Raw genomic sequence first — 22,800 nt, forward strand, 5'->3', positions numbered from 1 at the left:
CCAAGCAAAATGAACCCCAAAAGACTGACACCAAGGCACATTATAGTTAAAGTGGCAAACACCAGCTACAAAGTAAGAATCTTAAAAGCGGCCAGAGAGAGACAGAAAGTTACCTACAAAGGAACCCCAATCAGACTAGTGACTGATTTCTCAACAGAAACTCATCAGGCCAGAAGGGAATGGAATGAAATATACAAAGTCATGCAAAGGAAGGGTCTGAATCCAAGAATACTGTACCCAGCAAGGCTATCAATCAAAATGGAAGATGAAATCAGGAGCTTCACAGACAAAAAAGGACTAAGGGAATTTATTACCACCAAACCAGCAATATAAGAAATGCTAAAGCGTCTGCTGTAAAGAAAGAAATAGGAAACAAAGAAGGAACACAGGGGTAAAGAATAAAAATGGCGACAAATAAGCACCTATCAATAATAACTTTAAATGTAAATAGATTAAATGCCCCAATCAAAAGACATAAGGTAATGGATTGGATAAGAAAACACGACCCATATATATGCTGCCTACAAGAAACCCACCTCAGAAAAAAATACGCACACAGACTGAGGGTGAAGGGATAGAAAAAGGTTTTTCAGGCGAATGGAAGTGAAAAAAATGCTGGGGTAGCAATACTTATATCTGACAAATTAGATCTCAAAGTGAAGGACATAACAAGAGATAAGGAAGGCCACTTCATAATACTAAAGGGAGCAACCCAACAAGAAGAAATAACTCTGGTGAACATATATGCACCCAATACAGGAGCACCCAAATACATAAAAAAAACTCCTGGAGGATATCAAGGGAGAGATTGACAGCAATACAATCATAGTAGGAGACTTTAATACCCCACTATCACCATTGGTCAAATCCTCTAAACAAAATATCAGCAAAGAAACATCAATCCTAAATGACTCACTAGACCAGATGGAATTAATTGACATCTTCAGAACATTTCACCCCAAAGCCACAGAATATACATTCTTCACAAGTGTACATGGGTCATTTGCAAAGATAGACCATATGTTGGGTCATAGGCAGAGTCTCTTCAAATTCAAGAAGATAGAAATCATATCAAGCATCTTCTCAGATCACAGTGGCATAAAACTGGAAATCAAGTACAATAAAAACAATCCAAAAAATATCAAACACATGGAGACTAAACAGCATGCTACTAAACAATGACTGGGTTGCCAGAGAGATCAAAGAAGAAATAAAAAAACATCATGGCAACAAACGACAATGAAAACACAACAATCAAAAATCTATGGGACACAGCGAAAGCAGTCTTGAGAGGGAAGTTCACAGCTCTACAAGCCTACTGCAATAAAAACAAGAAACACTGGTAATAAATTACCTAACCCTACAACTCAAAGAGTTAGAAAGAGAGCAACAAGAAAAGCCCAGTGTAAGCAGAGTGGATATAATCAACATTGAGACCAAAAAAACAATACAAAAGATCAACAAAACCAAGAGCTGGTTCTTTGAAAGGATAAACAAGATTGATGAACGTCTAGCCAGACTCACCAAGAAGCAAAGAGAGAGGACCCAAATAAAATCATAAATGAAAGAGGAGAAATAACAACAGACCCCACCGAAATACAAAGGATTGTTAAAAAATACTATGAACAACTCTATTCCAACAAACTGGACAACCTGGAGGAAATGCACATATTCCTAGAAAAATATAACCTCTCAAAACTCAATCAGGAAGAATCTAAACACCTCAATAGGCCAATAACTATGGAAGAAATTGAAGCAGTTATCAAAAATCTTCCAGCAAACAAAAGCCTGGGGCCAGATGGCTTCACAGGGGAGTTTTACCAAACATTCAAGGAAAAACTAAAACTTATCCTCCTCAGACTATTCCAAAAAATTCAAAAGGATGGAACACTTCCAAGCTCATTCTATGAAGACAACATCACCCTAATACCACTCAGATAAAGACAACACAATGAAAGAGAATTACAGGCCAATACCCCTCATGAACATAGATGCCAAAATCCCCAACAAAATTCTAGCAAATTGGATCCAGCAGTATATCAGAAAGATCATACACCATGACCAAGTAGGATTGACCCCAGGGATGCAAGGATGGTACAATATCCACAAATCAATAAACGTGATACATCACATAAACAAATTGAGAGATAAAAATCACATAGTCATATCAATTGATGCAGAAAAAGCATTTGACAAAATCTAACACCCTTTCTTGATAAAAACTCTCAGCAAGGTGGGAATAGAAGGATCATACCTCAACATAATTAAAGTCATATTTGACAAACCCACAGCCAACATCATACTCAATGGGCAAAAACTAAAACCATTTCCCCTAAGAACAAGAACAAGACAGGGATGCCCACTCTCACCACTCCTGTTTGACATAGTACTGGAAGTATTAGCCATTGCAATCAGACAAGAAGAAGAAATAAAAGGCATCCAAATTGGAAAAGAAGAAGTAAAGCTGTCCTTATTTGCAGATGACATGATATTGTACATAAAAAACCCGAAAGACTCCATCAAAAAACTAATAGACTTAATAAATGAATTCGGCAATGTAGCAGGATACAAAATTAACGCCAAGAAATCTATGGCATTTCTTTACACCAATAGTGAATATACAGAAAGAGAGACTAAAAAAGCAATCCCATTTAACATTGCACCAAAAAAATTAAGATACCTAGGAATAAACTTAACTAAGGAGGTAAAAGACCTATATGCGGAAAACTACAGGACACTGAAAAAAGAGATAGAGGAAGATGTAAATAGATGGAAGAACATACCATGTTCATGGATTGGTAGAATCAACATCATTAAAATGTCCATACTACCCAAAGCAATCTATAGATTCAATGCACTCCCCATTAAATTACGAATGGCATATTTCACAGACCTAGAAAGAACTCTCCAGAAATTCATCTGGAATAAAAAAAGACCCCGAATAGCAACAGCAATCCTGAGAAAGAAGATCAAAGTAGGTGGGATCTCAATACCAGATTTCAAGCTGTATTACAAAGCCACTGTTCTCAAAACAGCCTGGTACTGGCACAAGAACAGACATATAGACCAATTGAATAGAATAGAGAATCCAGATATCCACCCAAACCACTATTCTCAATTAATATTTGACAAAGGAGGCATGAATATACAATGGAGTCAAGACAGTCTCTTCAATAAATGGTGTTGGGAAAATTGGACAGATCCATGCAAAAAAATGAAACTAGACCACCCACTTACATCATACACAAAAAGTAACTCAAAATGGATACAGGACTTAAACATAAGACAGGAAATCATAAAAATACTAGAGGAATCCACAGGCAGAGAAGTCTCAGACATATGCCAAAGCAATTTCTTCACCAATACAGCTCCTAAGGCAATGGAAGCTAAAGAGAAAATAAACAAATGGGACTACATCAAAATAAGAAGCTTTTGCACAGCAAAAGAAACCATCAACAAAACAACAAGAAAGCCCACTGTATGGGAGAACATACTTGCAAATGTTAGCACTGATAAAGGTTTAATATGCAACATCTACAGGGAACATATACAACTTAATAAAAGGAAGATAAATGATCCGATAAAAAAATGGGCAATGGACCTAAATAGAATCTTTTCAAAAGAAGACAGAAGGAAGGCCAAGAGACATATGAAAATATGGTCAAAGTCACAAATTATCTGAGAGATGCAAATCAAAACGACAAGGCAGTACCATCTCACACCTGTCAGAATGGCTATCATCAACAAATCAACAAACAACAAGTGCTGGCGAAATTGCAGAGAAAAAGGAACCCTCGTGCACTGCTGGTGGGAATGCAGACTGGTGCAGCCACTGTGGAGAACAGTATGGAGTTTCCTCAAAAAACTAAAAATGGAGCTCCCATTTGACCCAGTAATCTCACTTCTAGGATTATATCCCAAGAAATTAGAAACACCAATCAGAAAGGATATATGCACCCCTATGTTCATAGCAGCACAATTCACCATAGCTAAGATTTGGAAACAGCCTAAATGCCCATCAGCAGATGAGTGGATTAGAAAAATATGGTACATCTACACAATGGAATACTACGCTGCTATAAAAAAGAAGAAATTCTTATCATTTGCAGCAGCATGGATGGACCTGGAGAGCATTATGTTAAGTGAAATAAGCCAGGCAATGAAAGAAAAATACCACATGATGTCACTCATTTATGGAAAGTAAAGAACATTATAACCTGATGAATAAAAGGGTAGATACAGAGGCAGTAAAGCACCGAACAGACTGTCAAATTACAGCGGGAAGGCTGGGGAGTGTTGGGGAGGGAGGGAAACAGATCAACCAAAGGACTTGTATGCATGCATATAAGCACACCAATGGACACAAGACACTGCGGGGGTGGGATGAGGGCATGCGATAAGGGTTAGGGGAGGCTGGGGGAAGGTCAATGGGGAAAAAAAGAAGATATACGTACTAACATATGTAATATTTTAAAAAATTAAAAAATAACTAGAGACACATAGATCAGTTCAAAGTTTTTAAATAATGCTACTTCAGGGTCACCTGCGATAATAAAAAAGGAAGACTTTGCTACCAAGTCACTGAGATCCCGTTTCTGACTTCAACTACACACCTTGTCTCTTTTACTTACTGTACAATTGTTTAGAATGTAATTTCTTTTAAAAACATTAACACTAAAAAAGGAGTGGATTATTATTCCAATATTAAATCTAATATGTCTACTGAATAAAATTATGCAAAAACACTAAGTTTTACCATCATACAGAAAAAAAGAAGTTTTCTTTTTGAAAAACACTTTTCTCAGGACCCCCTTCATGTCTCTGTTCCTCAGGCTGTAGATGAAGGGATTCAGCATGGGTGTCACCATAGCGTACATCATAGCCATGACCATCTCCTTCACAGTAGAATTATCAGTTGATGGGCATAAATATAGGCCAATAACAGTACCATAGAACAGTGACACCACAGCCAGGAGGGAGGCGCAAGTGGAGAAGGCTTTGTGAATACCTCTAGCAGAAGGGACTTTGAGGATGGACAACACAATTCGTGCATAGGACATGATGATGTGTAGGAATGGGATAACGAGAATGAGCCCTCCCATGTAAATATCACTAACTCATTGATTCAAGTGTCAAAGCAAGACAGCTTCAGCAGAGCAGACATGTCACAGAAAAAATGAGGAATCACATTGTCGGCACAAAAACACAACCTGGCCATGAGCAGAGTATGTAACATGACATGCAACGTGGTCAGCACCCAGGACCGCGCCACCAGAGAGAGACAGAGCTTGGGGCTCATGATGGTAGTTTAGTGCAGGGGGAAGCAGATGGCCACATAGCGGTCATAGGCCATGACCACAAGGAGGAAGCTCTCCAGGTCTCCAAAAAGCAGGAAGAAGTACATCTGGGTCAGGCAGCCTGTGTAGGGGATGGATGGGACTTGGCTCTGCATGTTCTGCAGCAACTTGGGCATTGTGACAGAGGAGAAGCAGAGGTCAGAGAAGGACAAGTTACTGAGAAACAAATACATGGGCGTGTGGAGCTGAGAGTCCAGGCGAATCAGGAAAATGATGAGGAGGTTCCCCAGGATGGTGGTAACATACATGACCAGGAACAGGGCATAGAACAGGTTTTGCTGCTCTGACTCAATGGGCAGGCCCTGGAGGAGAAACCCTGTGATGGCAGTTTGATTCTGTCCTGCCTTATCCTTCTTCAATGCCTTTAAGTAGAGACAACAGTGTCCATTAAAATCTGAATTGAAATAAAACATATTCTGTACTATATGGTCTATTAGATGGTCTCCAAAAATATAATGTATCAGTTTCATCACAATAATATAACCTCTAGACCCCAAATCTCTATAATCAGAATCCTTATGATGGAAAAGCCTTATTTTATTCAATTCTCTTTAACAAGTAACAATATTGCAGCCTTTCTAAAACACTCTTATCTATTTCCTTTAACACAAAAGGTATTGTTTTTCCTCGTATCTGCCTTCCCAGAAAGCCTCAGTAACTGTTCTTGGCTCCTGCTCTGTCAATATCATACATGTTGAGGTTCCAGGGCTTTTCATATACATTGTTCTCTTAGAATTCCACACATACCACCAAGGGAAACTCAACAATTCCAAAGGCTTCGATTACTATTTAAAATTCAGTTGTAGATGACTCTCTAACTTATAAAACTGTATACTCATTTGCTTAATGATTATCTTTCCTGGGATATATCACACACATTTTAAACTAAGTGAATTCATGATCTCATCTTGTCCCTCTCCCAATCTTGACCTCCTCTAATTTCCTATATCTCAGTAAGAGAGATCCAGGTTCTCCAGTCAGAAACCGGAGAGTTTTCATTCCTTACTCTCACCATCATACAATATGCCAACTCTCCTATAGATTTTCTGCTTCTCGTCAACTCCTTATCTCAATTGTCACTAACCAAGACCTGGATGGCATCATATCTTGTCTGTACCATTGGAACAGCCTCTTAATTCATCTCCCGGTTTTCATGCATGGGTTTTCCTTTGATGTCCTTCTTTGACACTGTGGAAGTCTAAAATGAAAAACAGATCCTCGTTCTTCCTTAAGTTTTCATGGATTCTCATTGCCCTGATGATGCAGGCAAAATTTTTTTCTTAAAAAAAAAAAAAAAAAAAAAAAAACATTTGTTCCATCCTGGCCAGGCAGCTTGCTCCCTCTGCTCCTTCCCCCGGCTTGCCCCCACTAGTACCTCTCTCCCCAGACCAGATGAGACCCCAATGCTATGTTTCCACAACATCCTGTGCTTATCCACACAGCACTCAGTCCCATGGAGGTTATTTGTTTATAGCTGTTTTTCCTACTAAATTGTAAAGTCCATGCAGAAAAGGCCATGAGTGCCAAAGGGATAGCACCTGGCACAGTGCCTCAATGAAGCTGATGTTTCATAAATATTTATCGGCTGTGCTTCAGGCTGAGACATGCATTTCTCCAACTTTAAAGTCAGTGGAAGTTATTTTAAGTGACTGTCACTACTCCTACTAAATTTTCCCCGAACAAGAACTCACTGGCCTCAACCCTTTCACATTAAATATGACTATTTATTACAGAATATCTGGGTGTAATTTTGTGCCCATGGAAAATGTCAGGGTACCTCAGATTCACTATGCTTGTCACTAATATAGATTATAAAGATAATAGAGATATATAGCTATTTAGATAGATAGATAGATAGATAGATAGATAGATAGATGATAGATAGATAGATGATAGATAGATAGATAGATAGATAGATAGATAGATAGATAGATAGATCTATTGGTTCTATTTCTCTGGAGCACCCTGACTAAGACAGCTTAATGTGCCTAAAAGCAAGCAAGGAAAGCAGAGAAGAAGCACTAAGAGACAGGGGGAGCTCCTTCATAAAGACAAAACTGAGTCCAGTTGCTGGGATTGTTGCCCCTGATGCTGTTTGATCCAGCCACATAGACAGTTTTACACTTGGACACTACACTGACAACACAGTGGGGGAAACATCAGGTGAATCACACAACTGGTTTCTTTGAATTTTGTTTCCCAGGTTAATGAGTGGGACCTGACTCTTGTGCCAATAATATGCTGGAGATGACAAATAGGAGACAGAACTTGCAGATGCTACCACTGATAATGCAATAAGCCTCTCAACTTCCTCGCCAATTAAGTCTCTATTCTCAGCTTGGACTTCACATTTTAAAAAAAAACCTAGGGCAGTGCTTCTGAAATGAATGTCTATGCAATTATCCTGGAGTTCAAATAAAAACACTATGATTCAGTAGGAAAGCGGCTACTTTTAATTCAGTACTCACTCGGCTAATACCAGTGCTAATGTCCATAGACTACACAAGGAGTTGCAAGGATATATGATGCTTTTAAAAATGAGGATTACTGAGGCCCTCAGATAAATTAATCACAATCTCTGAGAGGGGGCCTGTACAAAATTCTATAAAGCTCCCATGTGTTTCTAAAATAAAGGTAGGGATTAGAACTATTGCATTAAAGTCTATCTCAAAAGTTGCCATCATCACCTAACCGGTTTGGCTCAATGGATAGATCATCAACCTGCAGACTGAAAGGTCATTTGCTTGTGCCTTGACCAATTCTATGTCCTTCATTTTCATGCCTGTTTCATCAGCCTCTTTTTCTTCACAGATCCAAAATTAAATACGGATCTGCCATTTGACCCAGTGGTTCCACTTCTGGTACAGTTGGAGTCTGTGTGTTTTCTTGAAGGTTTGAGACAGCTTCACCTTGAACTTTTGAATTTCTCAGCAGATGCTAACTGTGCTTGCTAAGATAAATCCTCGATCTTGGCTTCTCCCAAAACTAGGTAGGTATCTGAAGCTGGGCTCTTGTAGACATCTGCTTTTGTGCTGGCAAAGACAATATTCTTAAATTTCTGGATAGTGACTGTAGAAACCCCTGTAAACTGTCAAAGACCCAGTTTGGACACAGCCTTCCATGCCCCCTTTACACTCCTGCTGTTTTGCTTTACTGACTGGTTCGGCCTCAGTTCCAGCTGCGGCTGCCAATTGGGCCTGCTGCAGTTGCCTGTGTGGAGTCTTGTTCCTCCAGCTCTGGTGCTGCTTCCCCACTGTCAGATTCTGGTCCAGACCCTGGCTCAGCCTGGGGCCAGCAACTCCTGCTCTGTAGCAGGACCTGCTTCTGCAGCTTCGCTGGGCACTTTGTGCAGGGAACGTGGAACCAGGAAGGTAGCAGAAAGAGGGCGAGGAGCATGGGGCCCACGCCTGCTGTAGAAGGCAAAACATCCTTTTTTTTTTTTTTTTTTTTTTCCTCAATAAAGTTTAAGAGGAATCTAAGGAGTCTTCTAGGAAAGGAGAATGAAAGTGTCCAAAGAGAAGAAAGTGTATATGGAAAACTCCAGAGGTGAGGGAGCCTGGAGCTTTCCACGAGTTCCGGAAGGCGGGCAGAGGATGGGGGAGGGTCATTGGGGCAGGGAGAAGGTGAACGATATAGTTTAGTGATTCCTCAAAAAGGGAAACATCGATTACCATATCGCTCAGCAATTCCACCCCTAGGTACACACCTAAAAGAAAAAGAGGTGCTCAATAAGTATTTGTACATGAATATTCATAGCAGCACTATTCACAATAGGCCCAAAGAGCAAATAAACATCCATTGATGACTGTATAAATAAAGTAGGGTGTACTGTCAGAATGGCTACCATCAACAAATCAACAAATGACAAGTGCTGGAGAGGGTGTGGAGAAAAGGGAACCCTGGTACACTGCTGGTGGGCATGCAGACTGGTGCAGCCATTGTGGAAAACAGTATGGCGTTTCCTCAAAAAAATTAAATATGGATCTGCCATTTGACCCAGTGATTCCACTTCTAGGAATATATCCTGAGAGACCCGAAACACCAATCAGAAAGAATGCATGCACCCCTAAGTTCATAGCAGAACAATGTACAATAGCTAAGATCTATAAATAGTCCAAGTGCCCATCAGTAGATGAGTGGATAAAAAAGCTGTGGTACATGTATACCCTGGAATATTATACAGCAGTAAAAAAGAAGAATCTCTTACCCTCTGAGACCGCATGGAGGAACCTGGAGAGTATTATGCTAAGTGAAATAAGTCAGTCAGAGAATGACAAGTATCACATGATCTCACTCATAGGTGGAATCTAAGTAACAAAATAAACTGATCAATGGAATGGATCCAGAGACATGGAAGCATGAAACAGAATGCGGAAACTCAGAGGAAACAGGGGGGAGGATGGCTGGGTGAGAGGTAATCAACCAAAGGCCTTATATGCATATATGCATAACCCATGGACACAAACAATAGGGTGGTGAAGGCCTGCGGCAGGCTAGAAGAGGTCAATGGGGGAAAAAGAGGACATATGTAATTCTTTCAACGATAAAGAATTATTTAAAATAAATAAATAAAATAAAAAATAAAATGTGATGTAGCCATAGAGTGGAATATTATTCATCAGTAAAAATAAATGAACTAATGTTACATATTACAACATATAATGAAAACATTATGCCAATTGAAAGAAGCTAGTAACAAAACCCACCTATTATATGATTCTTTTTACATGAAGTTTCAAGAACAGGCAAATCCATAGAGACATAGATTGGTGATTGATAGAGGGAAATGGGTAGGGATTGTTAATGGACATGGTTTTTCTCTGGGGGTAATGAAATGTTCTAACATTGATTATGGTGATGGTTGCACAACTCGGTAAATATACAAAAAACTACTTAATTGTATACTTTAAATAAATAGTATGGTAGGGAAACCATATGTTAACAAATCTCTCATATAAAGAAGTCTATCATTGGAGCAATTTGGACTAATGTTACATTTTTGGTTGCAATAATAACACTGTGATTATGTATGAGAATGTTCTTATTCCTAGGAGATCCTCAATGCTGAATTTAGAGGCTATGTGTCTTGATGTCTGAAAACTATCTCAAATGGCTCAGCCACTTTTAAAAAAGGAGGAAAAAGAGAAGAAATAGGAAGAGAGGCCGTGAGGAAGGGAGAGACAAAGGTTGATATGTGATATAAATATGAGCAAATGAAATGTGGACAGACTCAAGCAATCAATACAGTATAAGAAAGACAAGCTAATTTGAAATTAAACTTGTAACTTTTCTTTCAAATGTCATAGGTTGATTGATATAAGATTTTATTTTTTATTTTTGTGTATGTGTTATGACAATTTTCTCTTTTATCAGTCTATGAATTCAAGTATAAATCTTGTTTCTGCACTAATAATATTTACAGAGCATTATATATAAATTCTATTTTACTTTTTAATTTGTATAATATGAAGTTATCACTTTTATATGTAGGTAGATTGTAGTGCATACATTTCAAACCTGCTATAAACATTATTGGTCTTGTCCTGGCCAGTTTGCTCCATGCATAGAGCATTGGTCTATGGACTGAAGGGGCCCAAGTTCGATTTTAGTCAAGGGCACATACCCTGGTTGCAGGCAGTGGGAGGAAACCAATAGATGTGTCTCTCTCACATCAATGTTTCTCTTTCTGTGTCCCTCTCCCTCCCTTCCACTCTCTCTAAAAATCAATGAAAAAAATATCCTCAGGTGAGGATTAACAACAACAGAATTATTGGTCTTACTAGAGAATGGAAAAAAAATGATAGTAGAAATCTCTTTTGAAATGAAGAAAGATGAAAGACTTGTAATTCAAAAGGTGTTTGCTGTGTTATTAGAAAATTGTAACAAAAGAAAATTGATACACAAACAAAATCTGATGAAATTATTAAACTTCATGTTTGGAGAAATAATTCTACAAGTTTCGAGGGGGAAGGAAGAAGGCCATGTAAGGGTTGGAGGGGAGAGGGAGTAGTCAGCCTTACCTCAGAGTTTTCCATAGTTACTTTGGAAATTGAAGGTTAAGCGGGAAAGCAAATGTCCTCAAAAGTCTATAACTAGCCAAGTTGTCCTTCAGATGGAAACACAAATACAAAAGAAAAATCTAAAATAGGTGAAAATTCAATAAAGACAGTATTCAGGTACCATTCTTTTTTAAAAAAAAAAAAAAATGACTTGAAGATGGCCAGAGGGAAGGGGGTTAGGGACTGGGTGGAGGCAAGTAAACGGTGGGGGAGGGGAACATCTGTAATAGTGTCAACAATAAAAATAAAGTGAAAAAAAATGACTTGAAGATGTAATCCAACAAAGGTATTAATAAAAATATGATCCTATTAACCATTGTCACCCCAATAAATTTAGTTTTAAAAAAATCAAAGTATAGAATAAAGGACAAAGAGCACACTTGGGGGAACATAAAGAGTTCAATGATGTGCATGTTGAGATTGAACTGTTCATAGACCCTCAAGTGGAGATACACACGGGCAGATGAGAATAACACCTGGGAGTTCTGGAGAAAGGTCTGGGCTTCAGATGGAGATGTGGAGGTTGCCAGAATATACCAGAAGGTTAAAATGGTGCGTTTGGATGCCATCACTTAGAGGGAAACAACTAAGGATAAAAATGGAGCAAGTTTGGAAACCTGGTCCATGCCACAAACAGAGCTAAGAGGTTTTTGTTTTGTTTTGTTTTGTTTAAATTGTTGGCACGATTACAGATGTCCTGCTCCCCTTCCCGTTGAAGTGGAAGAAAATGAGAAGAACCCATAGAATCACATAGTCTGGAATCTTACATAAATTCAACAATTGACACACAGTGTGACTTGGCAAGTACTAGTAATTGAATGTCATATTTTTCCATCTGCGAAATAGTGATAATATCATCTATACTTAGTAGAAATGCCATGAGGGTAGAATAAAGATATAAATAAAAAGTTCTTTTATGAAGTCCAAACTACCAAACAGAAGAGAAGCATCCTTCCACTCTGAATTTGTATACTAGCTTCTACCATCTTTTCACATTCCTAGAGAAATAAATTTTAGGACCCCTAGAATTCATTATTCCCATGTAAAGACAAAATCCACTCATGCAGTAAAAGGGTTATAAATATGAATTTCAGGTTAGAAAACACAAGGTAGACACAAAAATAAATCAGAGGGGGAAAATGGTTAACAGATAAACTATGTGACCTGTGCAGGGAGAGGTATGCTGGAGGCATTTGGAGGTAAACTAGGAGCTGAAATATTGAGTATTGACCTAAGAGTATAGAGAATTATTTTTAAACGAGGGGCCCGGTGCACAAAGATTTGTGCACGGGGGGGGTGGGTCCCTCAGCCCGATCTGCACCGTCTCCAATCTGGGAGCCCTCAGGGGAACCCTCTCCAATCCAGGAGTTTCTGTCTGTCTTTGCAATCATATGAGCAAATTGTCTGAGACCCCAACCCAGTTTGGTTTGTTGCTCACAGAATAATAGAGGTTTTTTTCTTTGCTTCATTGGTGGAGATTTCCTGGAAGTTTTAGGATCTCTTCCCTTTAATTTTTCTCCAGGCTCACTTTGCTCTAGTGTCTAGGAGATCCTTCTGCCACCAGAATTACCATTCCCAGCATTCCTGGTGCCCCACCCCCCAATGCACTCTGGGCTTTCACTTCTGGTCCTGAGGCTGCCACCAAAACTACTATTCCCAGAATTTCTGGTGCTCCCCGCACTCTTGGTTTTCCCTTCCTGCTCTTTCTCCATCCCAAAGCCACCCGCTCTGCCAAGTCCTCCAAGCTGGCAGCTCTTCCTCTCTGCTCTCTGTCTGGCAGCTTGGGGAGCCAAGTTCCCCAAGCCGTTCCACTCTCCGCTGGCTCTCCCACTCTGCTCTCTGCCCGACATGTGTGTATGCAAATTAACCCACCATCTTTGTCTGGTTAATTTGCATACTCAGTCCTGTTTCGCTGGTGAGCGTAGCGGAGGTACAGTCAATTCACATGTTTCTCTTTTATTATATAGGATGCTACTGCCATCAAAGCAGAGTTCTGATTTTAAAAATAATATTCTATAATGAATAAGTTAAGAATGTAAGTCATAAAGATCACTTAAAATGGTACTTCTTAAGTTGTGCTTTGCCAAGGTCGCCTGGACATGGGGAAGACAAATATGTCACAAAGACCCACTTACACAGTTCACCTGCACAGCTCCAATTTATCTCTTTTACATACTGAGCAATTGTGCAGCATGTCATTTTAATGGAAGCTAACATGGCGAGGGAAAATATCTGGAATAATAATCCAATATTAATATATTTAAGAAATAAAATTATGAAAAATATATCAAGTGGTACAATCATAAATAATGAGAAAATATCTTTCTACAAAAGACTCTTCCCAGGGCTCCCTTTATGTCTCTGTTCCTCAGGCTGTAGATGAAGGGATTCAGCATGGGCGTCACCACAGTGTACATCATAGCCATGACCATATCTTTCACAGTAGAATTATCAGCTGATGGGAATAAATAAAGAGCAATAATTGTCCCAAAGAAGAGTGACACCACAGCCAGGTGTGAGCCACAGGTGGAGAAGGCCTTGCGCATACCTCTAGCAGAAGGGACCTTGAAAATAGATGACACAATCCGTGCATAGGAGGTGATGATGAGTAGGAACGGGATGACAACAATGAGCCCTCCAATGGTAAATATCACCAAGTCATTGACTCGAGTGTCAGAGCAGGACAGCTTCAGCAGGGCAGACATGTCACAGAAAAAGTGAGGAATCACATTGTCGGCACAAAAACATAACCTGGCCGTGAGCAGAGTATGTAACATGGCATGCAACGTGGTCAGCCCCCAGGACAGCACCACCAGGGAGAGACAGAGCTTGGGGCTCATGATGGTGGTGTAGTGCAGGGGGAAGCAGATGGCCACATAGCGGTCATAGGCCATGGCCACAAGGAGGAAGCTCTCCAGGTCTCCAAAAAACAGGAAGAAGTACATCTGGGTCAGGCAGCCTGTGTAGGGGATGGATGGGACTTGGCTCTGCATGTTCTGCAGCAACTTGGGCATTGTGACAGAGGAGAAGCAGAGGTCAGAGAAGGACAAGTTACTGAGAAACAAATACATGGGCGTGTGGAGCTGAGAGTCCAGGCGAATCAGGAAAATGATGAGGAGGTTCCCCAGGATGGTGGTAACATACATGACCAGGAACAGGGCATAGAACAGGTTTTTCCACTCTGACTCAATGGGCAGGCCCTGGAGGAGGAACACTGTGATGGCAGTTTGATTCCTTCCTGTCATATCTGTCTCCAGTACCTTGAGGAAGATATAATAGTGTCCATTAACACCCAAATTTAAAAATGAACACATTTCTATGATAATGATGTTGTAGGTACCCTGCAAAAATATTTTACATCATCTTTTCACAATAATTACAATCTCTATATTTCAAATCTCTACAAATCAGAAACTCTGATTGAAAATGACTCATTTTTTTACGTTGCTTTAATACATAATAATGTTATAACTTCTGAAACACTCTCATCCAATAGCTTCCAAGACACATAACGTATCACTTTTCCTCATACCTGCCTGGCCAGGCAGCCTCAGTAACTATAATGGTTTCCTGCTCAGTCAAAATCTTACATGATGATGTTCCTCAGGGCTTTTTCCTAAACCCTGTTCTAGGAAAGACTTCGATTACCATTTAAACTTCAGGTGTACATGTCTCTCTGCTCTATAAGAGTATACACAGTTGCTTAATGATTTTCTTCCCTTGGCTGTATCACAGCATGTGAAGCTCAATAGATCCCAAGAGCAAATCATGACCTTACCTTGCTCCTCTTCCCCTCTCCACCTCCTCTGATTCCCCACATCTCATTAAAAGAGCTCCAGGCTCTCCAGCCATAAACCTGAGGAATTTCTTTCATTCCCACCTTTCTCTCATCAACATCGACTACTTCAACAAGTCTGATAGAGTCTGCCACTTAATTCTCATTCATCCTTTCCTTATCTCCACTTTCACTACCCTAAACCAACTGACCTCCTGCCTTATTTATACTATTGAAACAGTCTCACTGTGGAACTCTAAGATGAAAATCCGATCATCATTCTCCCTACAGTCCCTAAGAACAATGGATCCTCATTGTTCTTAAGATAAAGGCAAAATTCCTTTCAAATAATGCTTCATCTTTTTCATCCATCCAGAAAAGGAGAATATAGCCAATAATATTGGGAAAACTGTGCATGGTGACAGATGCTTAACTAGAGGTAGTGTAGTGATCACATTGTAAGGTATATAAATGTCAAATCACTATATTGTACACCTGAAACTAATATACTATTTTATGCCACATATATTTAAATTAAGAAGTGACCCTTTCTGCCACCATAGTTTCATCTGGCCCCCCAATTGCACTCACATTCTTCTCTCCATCAATGCTGGACGTCAATGTCACAACTTCTTGCCTCCAGCCTTTTGCACTTGCTGTTCCTCTTGCTTGACATTTTCCTTCCTCTGCTCTCTCTTCACCTGGCTAGCCCTTACTTACCTCCCAGGTATATTACATGTCACTTACTCAGCTAAACCTTTCCTGTCTCCCAGACCAGATGAGAACCACTGCTGTGTTGCACATCACACTGTGCTTGCTCCCATAGCCCTGAAAGCCATTGAATTATTGGTTTCTACCTGATCCTTGCTAGATTGTAAGATCCATACAGGAAAGGCCATGTCAGCTCATGACTCATTGTGGCTGAGACATGTATCCAACTTTAAAGGTAGCAGGAGTCCTTTTAAGTAGGAGTCACTACAACTACTAAATTTTCCCAGAGCAAGAAGTCTCTAGCCTCAAGCATTTAACACTGGATATGACACTTTATTATAGAATTTATGAATGTGATCTTATGCCCATGGAAAATGTTAGGGTACCTCAGATTCACTACTCTTTCCATTAATATAGATGATAAAGATAATAGAGCTATATAGCTAGCTAGATATATATGTAGATAGATAGATAATCACTTTTTGGTCTTATCTCTCTGAAGCACCATGACTAAGACACCTTACTGTGCCTCAGAGCAGACAAAGAAAGCAGAGGAGAAGTACTACATGATGTGGGAATATCCAGTTGCTGGGATTTCCACCCCTTGATGCTGTTTGATCCAGCCACATAGATAGTTTTTACACTTTAACACTATGCACTGACAATACAGTGGGGGGAAACATCAGGTGAATCGCACACCTGGTTTCTCTGAATTTTGTTTCTCAGGTAAATTAATGGGACCTGACTCTTGTGCCACTAGTATGCTGGAGATGACAAATAGGAAACAGAAATTGCAGATGCTACCACTGATGATGCAATAAGCCTCTCATCTTCTTCACCCACTAAGTCAGTAGTTCTCAGCCTGGATTGCACATAAAAATCTCTGAGGGGAGTGCTTCTGAAAAGAATGTCCATGCAAATCACCTGGACTTCAAGTAAAACACTGATTCTGATTCAGTAGGAAAATAGCTATTTTGTAAATTAGCATTCTGATGATGCCCATCCTTATCCTCTAATGACACGGTGAACTGCAAGTAACTATGATGCTATTAAAAATCAAGATCACTTATGTGATCAGTGCTGGGGCCCCGCCAATAGGCCAGGGGATCCCAAGGCAGGTGCTGGGCGTGGAGGCCACGGCGGCATAGGCTACCAAGGAGACAGAACTGAACCTCACATCACCCTGCTTGGCCCCAGAGGATGACTGGTTAGCCAGAGATGGGTAAGATTCCTCAGGGAAGGAACAACCTAAGACAGGCACAGTCGCAGAGGGGCCATCAGGAGAAAACTTGGGGGTCAACAGAGGTGGGGCACAGACCCTCACCCCCCCCCAACCTTGCAGGGGCCTGAACCCTCACCCCATCTGAGGTAGGTCTCCTGCCCCCATGGCTGCTTTGCTTCCCACGCCCAGCTCAGTTCAGGACACAGGTGACAGACAGTGACTTGGCCCAGCTCAGATTGGGACCCAGGTAACAGACAGAGATTTGGCCAACAGCAGCTGCCCTATATCTAAATCCAGTCTAGCACCAGGAATGGTCAGGGCCTACTCAAGAATGCAAATAATCCTTTCCACTAATATTTACAGGGTAAACTAAGATTGTTGGTAGAGTATTAAAGTTGACAGTAAAATAATAATCAAGTTTTCAGATTAATTTAAATAGGCTAATTGAAATAAGTGAATATTCAAGAAAATTTAATTGTACTGGACAAAAAGCTGTTCCTAAAGTGGTAACTAAAATTTCTATTGGTAGTTCATCTCATGGTAAAATTCCTGAACATGCAATGAAACTAAAGCAGTCATATTTTTGTGCAAAAAATTAAAATTTAAAGTTATCAAGACTGCATTATAAAATTTACAAAAGCCTCCATTAATCAAAAAAAGGGGGGATAGTAGAAGAATATCATGTAAGGAAAAATATCCTATAAGTAAATTACATCTAGAAAATTTTTACTTTACAAAATTAATTTTCATTTGTAATGCTAATAGCAAGACACCCATGAAAAACACACATGATGTCTAAATAAGACAAAGGAAAATTGTTTGGGCAAAAATAAAAAGGATCCCAAATCAATCATATAGAAAAGATTTCTTTATTAACTTTTGGTCGAGAATATGTTTGTATATTTTCAGAAAACAACTCCAAGACCATGTGGATTCCTGCAACAGAGAGGAATTGACAGGTCTGCTCCAACCACAAAGACAAGAGGAGAAACAGTCCAGAGATGGAAGACGCTGACGACACCTTGCCATGCTAGCAGTCAGCAGCTGTGCGTCACAGCAGGTTGCCTAGGACCAAACCAGAGAGGGTCGGACCTGCATTGCCACCATGTGCCCACCATCCAGATATCATTGCTGACATGTACACTTAAGGAATGTTTGACGTTGAAACGGGGACTCAGAACTGTTGGACATTGAAATAGGGACTCAAACATTTTTTGTTATTATATGTTTATTTCTAGTCTGCAGAGGCAAGATTTTTTAAAGGAAAGAAATGGGGGGAAAATAGATACAGAGGCAAAGAAGCATTGAACAGACTGTCAAACTACAGCGGGAAGGCAGGGGAGGTTGGGGGCGGGGGTCTGTAAGAGATCAACCGAAGGACTTGTACGCATGCATATAAGCATAACCAATGGATACAAGACAGTTGGGGGGGCAGGTAAAGGCATGTACTGTGGGGTAGGGGAGGCCGGGGGGGAGGTCAATGGGGGAAAAAAAAGGAGACATATGTACTACTATTTGTAATACTTCAAACAATAAAAAAATAAAATAAAAATAAAGATCACTGGTCTCCCTAAGACAAAGTTAGAGAAGGGTCCTATGCCAAGGTTTTTCAAACTCAAGGTGCTCTAAAATATAGCAAGGGCTAGAACTATTGCATTAAAACCTGTCATCATATTAAAATTATATTACACTGTGAATACATTACATAGAAAGTAATGGACGCTATAATTAATTTAAAAAAATATTGTAACTGGTGGACATTCAACAAAATGTTTTAGGATTTGCGGAAGTCTTGGAGGCTGAGAGGTGGAGAAGAGAAGGGTCATCATACCTGAAAATACCGCAGCAGAACATCACACAACTTGAGAAGTCAAGACCATCCTGTTAGAAGGTCCCCAAGAGACCAGCTCATTCATCTGCTGCCCAACTTAGTCTGTCTGAGGGTGATTTATTTCAGGACCCTTGTCTGAGATTCTGCTCTCCTTTATTCACTAAGCCATGTCAAGTAACAGCTTCTGTAATCATCAACTGTGCCTGCAACAGCCCTTCTCACATCTCCTATTCTATACAACCCTACACAAAAGGAGCCCTGGATCCCAGAGGAATCTAGATCCTGGAGGAACTCATTAAAGGCAAAGTAATTATCCAGGACTGCTCTAGCACCATGCTGTCAGAGTCCTGGAACAGTGACTGGTTATAGTCACTGATTACACATGACTATACTTTGGGGAAGCTGAGAAAGGAGAGAAGCTCATGTATGGACAATTAAACACTATCTGTTAAATGGACATTAGGCCTGTGGGGCTGAAGCCTACATTTTCAGAGGTGAAGGAAAATGGTTGGAGAAGCCAACCAGCAGGGACCAGAGTGTGAATATCCTAAAATATCTTAGGAGTGTAGGAGGCTTTACCTGGTGCACAATCAGAGCAAAGTACCCTGAAAACATATTTTGAAAATATTATCAGGGTGGTAGAATCTCTCACTATAACTCAATTATCCATAAACATAGCCAAGGGGAGAGATACATCTGCAGCTAACAAACATTAGATCTCTATGGCCCAACTATATGCCCATATATGGCAAAGACTGGAATAAGAGAAAAGATAAACTCTCCCAAACAGGTTCAATCTTCCTCAACCCAATATTGAAAAAGAAATCCAGTTTGAATCCCATTGAGGTACCTCCATCTCCTTACTTCTCTAAGAAAACCTTAATGCATCCACCACCACCATCATCTTTACTACTCTACGTATGTGTCAGATTAACTCCTAGTCTCCAGTTCCTTCTTATGTTGCAATTGATCACTACAGCATGGTTGACATTTATGACTCCTTCTTTCACCACACATGCCATGTTCTCCTTGGCCATAATCTCAGCTGGATGGGGTTCTTTACATAGTGATGTCATATAAACCTTCATTCTCAGGGAATCTGCATCCTCATTAACCGTACCTTTATTAGATTGTTATAGTTTTTATTAACATGTATTATTAGACATGAAAATATGAAGTGTCACCCATAGCATATCTCATAATTTCAGATATGGTGTTCTCTGATTCAGTTGTGTAGAGCATCCTTGTTTTTCATCCATAATAAATATCACCACCATGGTCTTTATCTATTGATTCACATAAGAACTGAAAAATGTCCAGGTGGTAGGCTCAACTTCTCTATCAATGAAACCATTGTTTTAAGCACTACTCCCTTGAGAAACATATGAGACACTTCTTGTGTGCCATTTTTAATTCTCTCAGACTTATCTCTTCTTCCAGCCACAGCTGCAGTAACCACCTCTGCACTGACTTTGACTAGCTTTAGAGGATGCAACCTGAGATCACTTCACCTCGTTTTTGCTCTACATCCTCCTGACTTCTGCTCTCAGGCTTCTCTGACAACATGAAACAGGATGTCATGGAGAACTTTCTTGGTACACATAAAAATATTTTGGTATCTGATCCATGTTGAGTGAATTGTACAGAGTGTGAGATACGAATTGAGATTCTTTTTTGCATATGAAAGCCCAATCTTTCAAATACTGATGGTTGAAAAGACTATTTTCCACTGAATTGTCTTTACATCTTTGTCAGTGATCAATGGATGATACATGAGTCGATCTATTTCTGAGCTCTATATGCTCTTCTATATTCTCTATACCTAACTATTTTTCCTGTTTTCTCTAATACCACAATTTCCTGATGATTTTAGCTTAACATTAAGTCTGGAAACCCGGGCAATATGAGTCCTCCTATTTTGCTCTTTGTTCCTAAAATCAACTTTGCTTTTTTAGTTTCTTGCCTTCACATATAAATTGTATAATCAGATTGTCTATTAGTAAGAATTCTAATGAAATTGTGTTGAATCTCTAGATCAGTATCAGAAATTTCCATATTCTTTTTTAAAATTTGTTTTTATTGATATCAGAGAGGAAGGGAGAGGGAGAGAGAAGCATCAATGATGGAAATCATTGATCAGCTGCCTCCTGCTCGCCTCCTACTGGGGATTGAGCCAAAAATCTGACCATGTGTCCTTAGCAGGAATTGAACCATGACCTCCTGATTCATAGGTGATGCTCAGCCACTAAGCCACACTGGCCAGGCAAATATCCATATCTTAACAATGTATGGAATCTTCCAATATTTCCCATTATATTTATCCAGTTCTTCAGATCATCTGTGATTTCTTTAATCAGTGTTTTGTGATTGTCAAGATGTAAATCTTTGCATATATTGTGTAAGATATATACCTAAATATTTGTGTAGTGCTGTTGTAAATGGTACTTTAAAGTGTTTCTTCACTTTTTACATCATCGTTAGTTGATATTAATATAAATTTAATGTATTAATATTTATATACAGAATAAAAACTCAGCTGCAGCCCGCCGCCCCCCTAACCCCCCACCCCCACTGGTCGTTCCGGAAGGTTGTTCCACCATCTGGTCTAATTATCATATTAGCTCTTTATTATATAGGATACAGAATAAAAACTTAATATATTGACATTGTATTCTCTGACAATACTAAACTCATTTATTAGTTCTAGAACTTTTTTTTTTACATTTTGGGGGGATTTTCTACATAGACAATCATGTTGTCTCTAAATAGAGATGGTTTAATTTCTTACCTTCAAATCTGCCTACCTCTTATTTCCCTTTTTCATTGCCTAGGACTTCCAGTACAACACTGAATAAGAGTGGTGAAAGCAAACATTTTACTTTGTCCCTGATCTAAGGAAGAAAGCATTCAGTCTTTCACGATTAACTGTACTACTTGTTTCAGTTTCTAAAAAGTTGCTCTCCTATCAGGTTGAGGAAATTTTCTTCTTTTCCCAGTTGGCTGAGATTTTTTACTCTCAAATTGGTTAAATTCATGTTAAATTTTTGGTCAAAGTCTTTTTCTGCCCCTATTGAGATGAACTATTTTTTTGGCCAATTTTCCATTTTTAATACCAAAGGGACACTTGGTTCCAATGTGACAATACACATGTCTACAGAAATATATGTTGGAACATATTTGTAATTAAAAGGTTTTTTGTTTTTGTTTTTTATTTCAGAGAAGAAGGGAGAGGGAACGAGAGATAGAAACATCAATGATGAGAATCATTGATCAGCTGCCTTCTGCATGCCCCACACTGGGGACTGAGGCCGCAATCCGGGCATGTGCCCTGACCAGGAATCAAGCTGTGACCTTTTGGTACATAGATCGATGTTCAGCCACTGAGCCATGCTGGCAGGGCTAAGTGGCTTTTTTAAATCTTATACAATGTTTTTTATTATCATAGGTTTTTCACCTTTAACTTATTGATATGATCACTTCGACTTATGTTTTTTAATTAAATTTATTGAGTGGCCTCTCTATACATATAAAAGCCTAAGCTAACAGCTGATCTGCCAACTGGCTGGTAAGCATGATGCGCACTGACCACAAGGGGGCAGATGCTCAAAGCAGGAGCTGCTGGGTGACAGCAACTTTGCAGACTGCCCTCTCACACTCTGGGACCCCTCGGGAGATGTCAGACTGCCGGTTTCAGCCCAATCCCCGCAGGCCAGGCTGAGGGACCTCACCTACCGGAGGGACCCTGCTCACTCTGCAGATGCCCTTCGAGCCCCAGCACCGCCCCAGGTGCGGCCAGCCAGGGAGGACCACGGAGGTTGGCTCCAGGGTGTGTCCAGCTCATCTCA

General features: G+C 39.8%; 1 protein-coding gene and 1 pseudogene across 2 annotated transcripts; both read right to left on the reverse strand.

Annotated features, from left to right (window-relative positions):
• Positions 1 to 4,745: 4,745 nt before the first annotated feature.
• LOC308252577 (olfactory receptor 1E5-like) lies at positions 4,746 to 5,770 on the reverse strand (annotated as a pseudogene). The gene has a single exon. The product of its transcript is annotated as an olfactory receptor 1E5-like (transcript).
• A 7,946-nt stretch (positions 5,771 to 13,716) lies between these two features.
• Positions 13,717 to 14,661, reverse strand: LOC308253974 (olfactory receptor-like protein DTMT; the record flags this gene model as incomplete). The annotated part of the gene is made up of 1 exon (XM_080679762.1): positions 13,717 to 14,661. The coding sequence occupies one exon, from the start codon at positions 14,659 to 14,661 to the stop codon at positions 13,717 to 13,719; it is 945 nt and encodes a 314-aa protein (XP_080535888.1).
• Between the last annotated feature and the right edge of the window lie 8,139 nt (positions 14,662 to 22,800).

This window comes from Plecotus auritus (genome assembly GCF_963455305.1).
Source record: "Plecotus auritus genome assembly, chromosome: 7".
Taxonomy (NCBI): Eukaryota; Metazoa; Chordata; class Mammalia; order Chiroptera; family Vespertilionidae; genus Plecotus; species Plecotus auritus.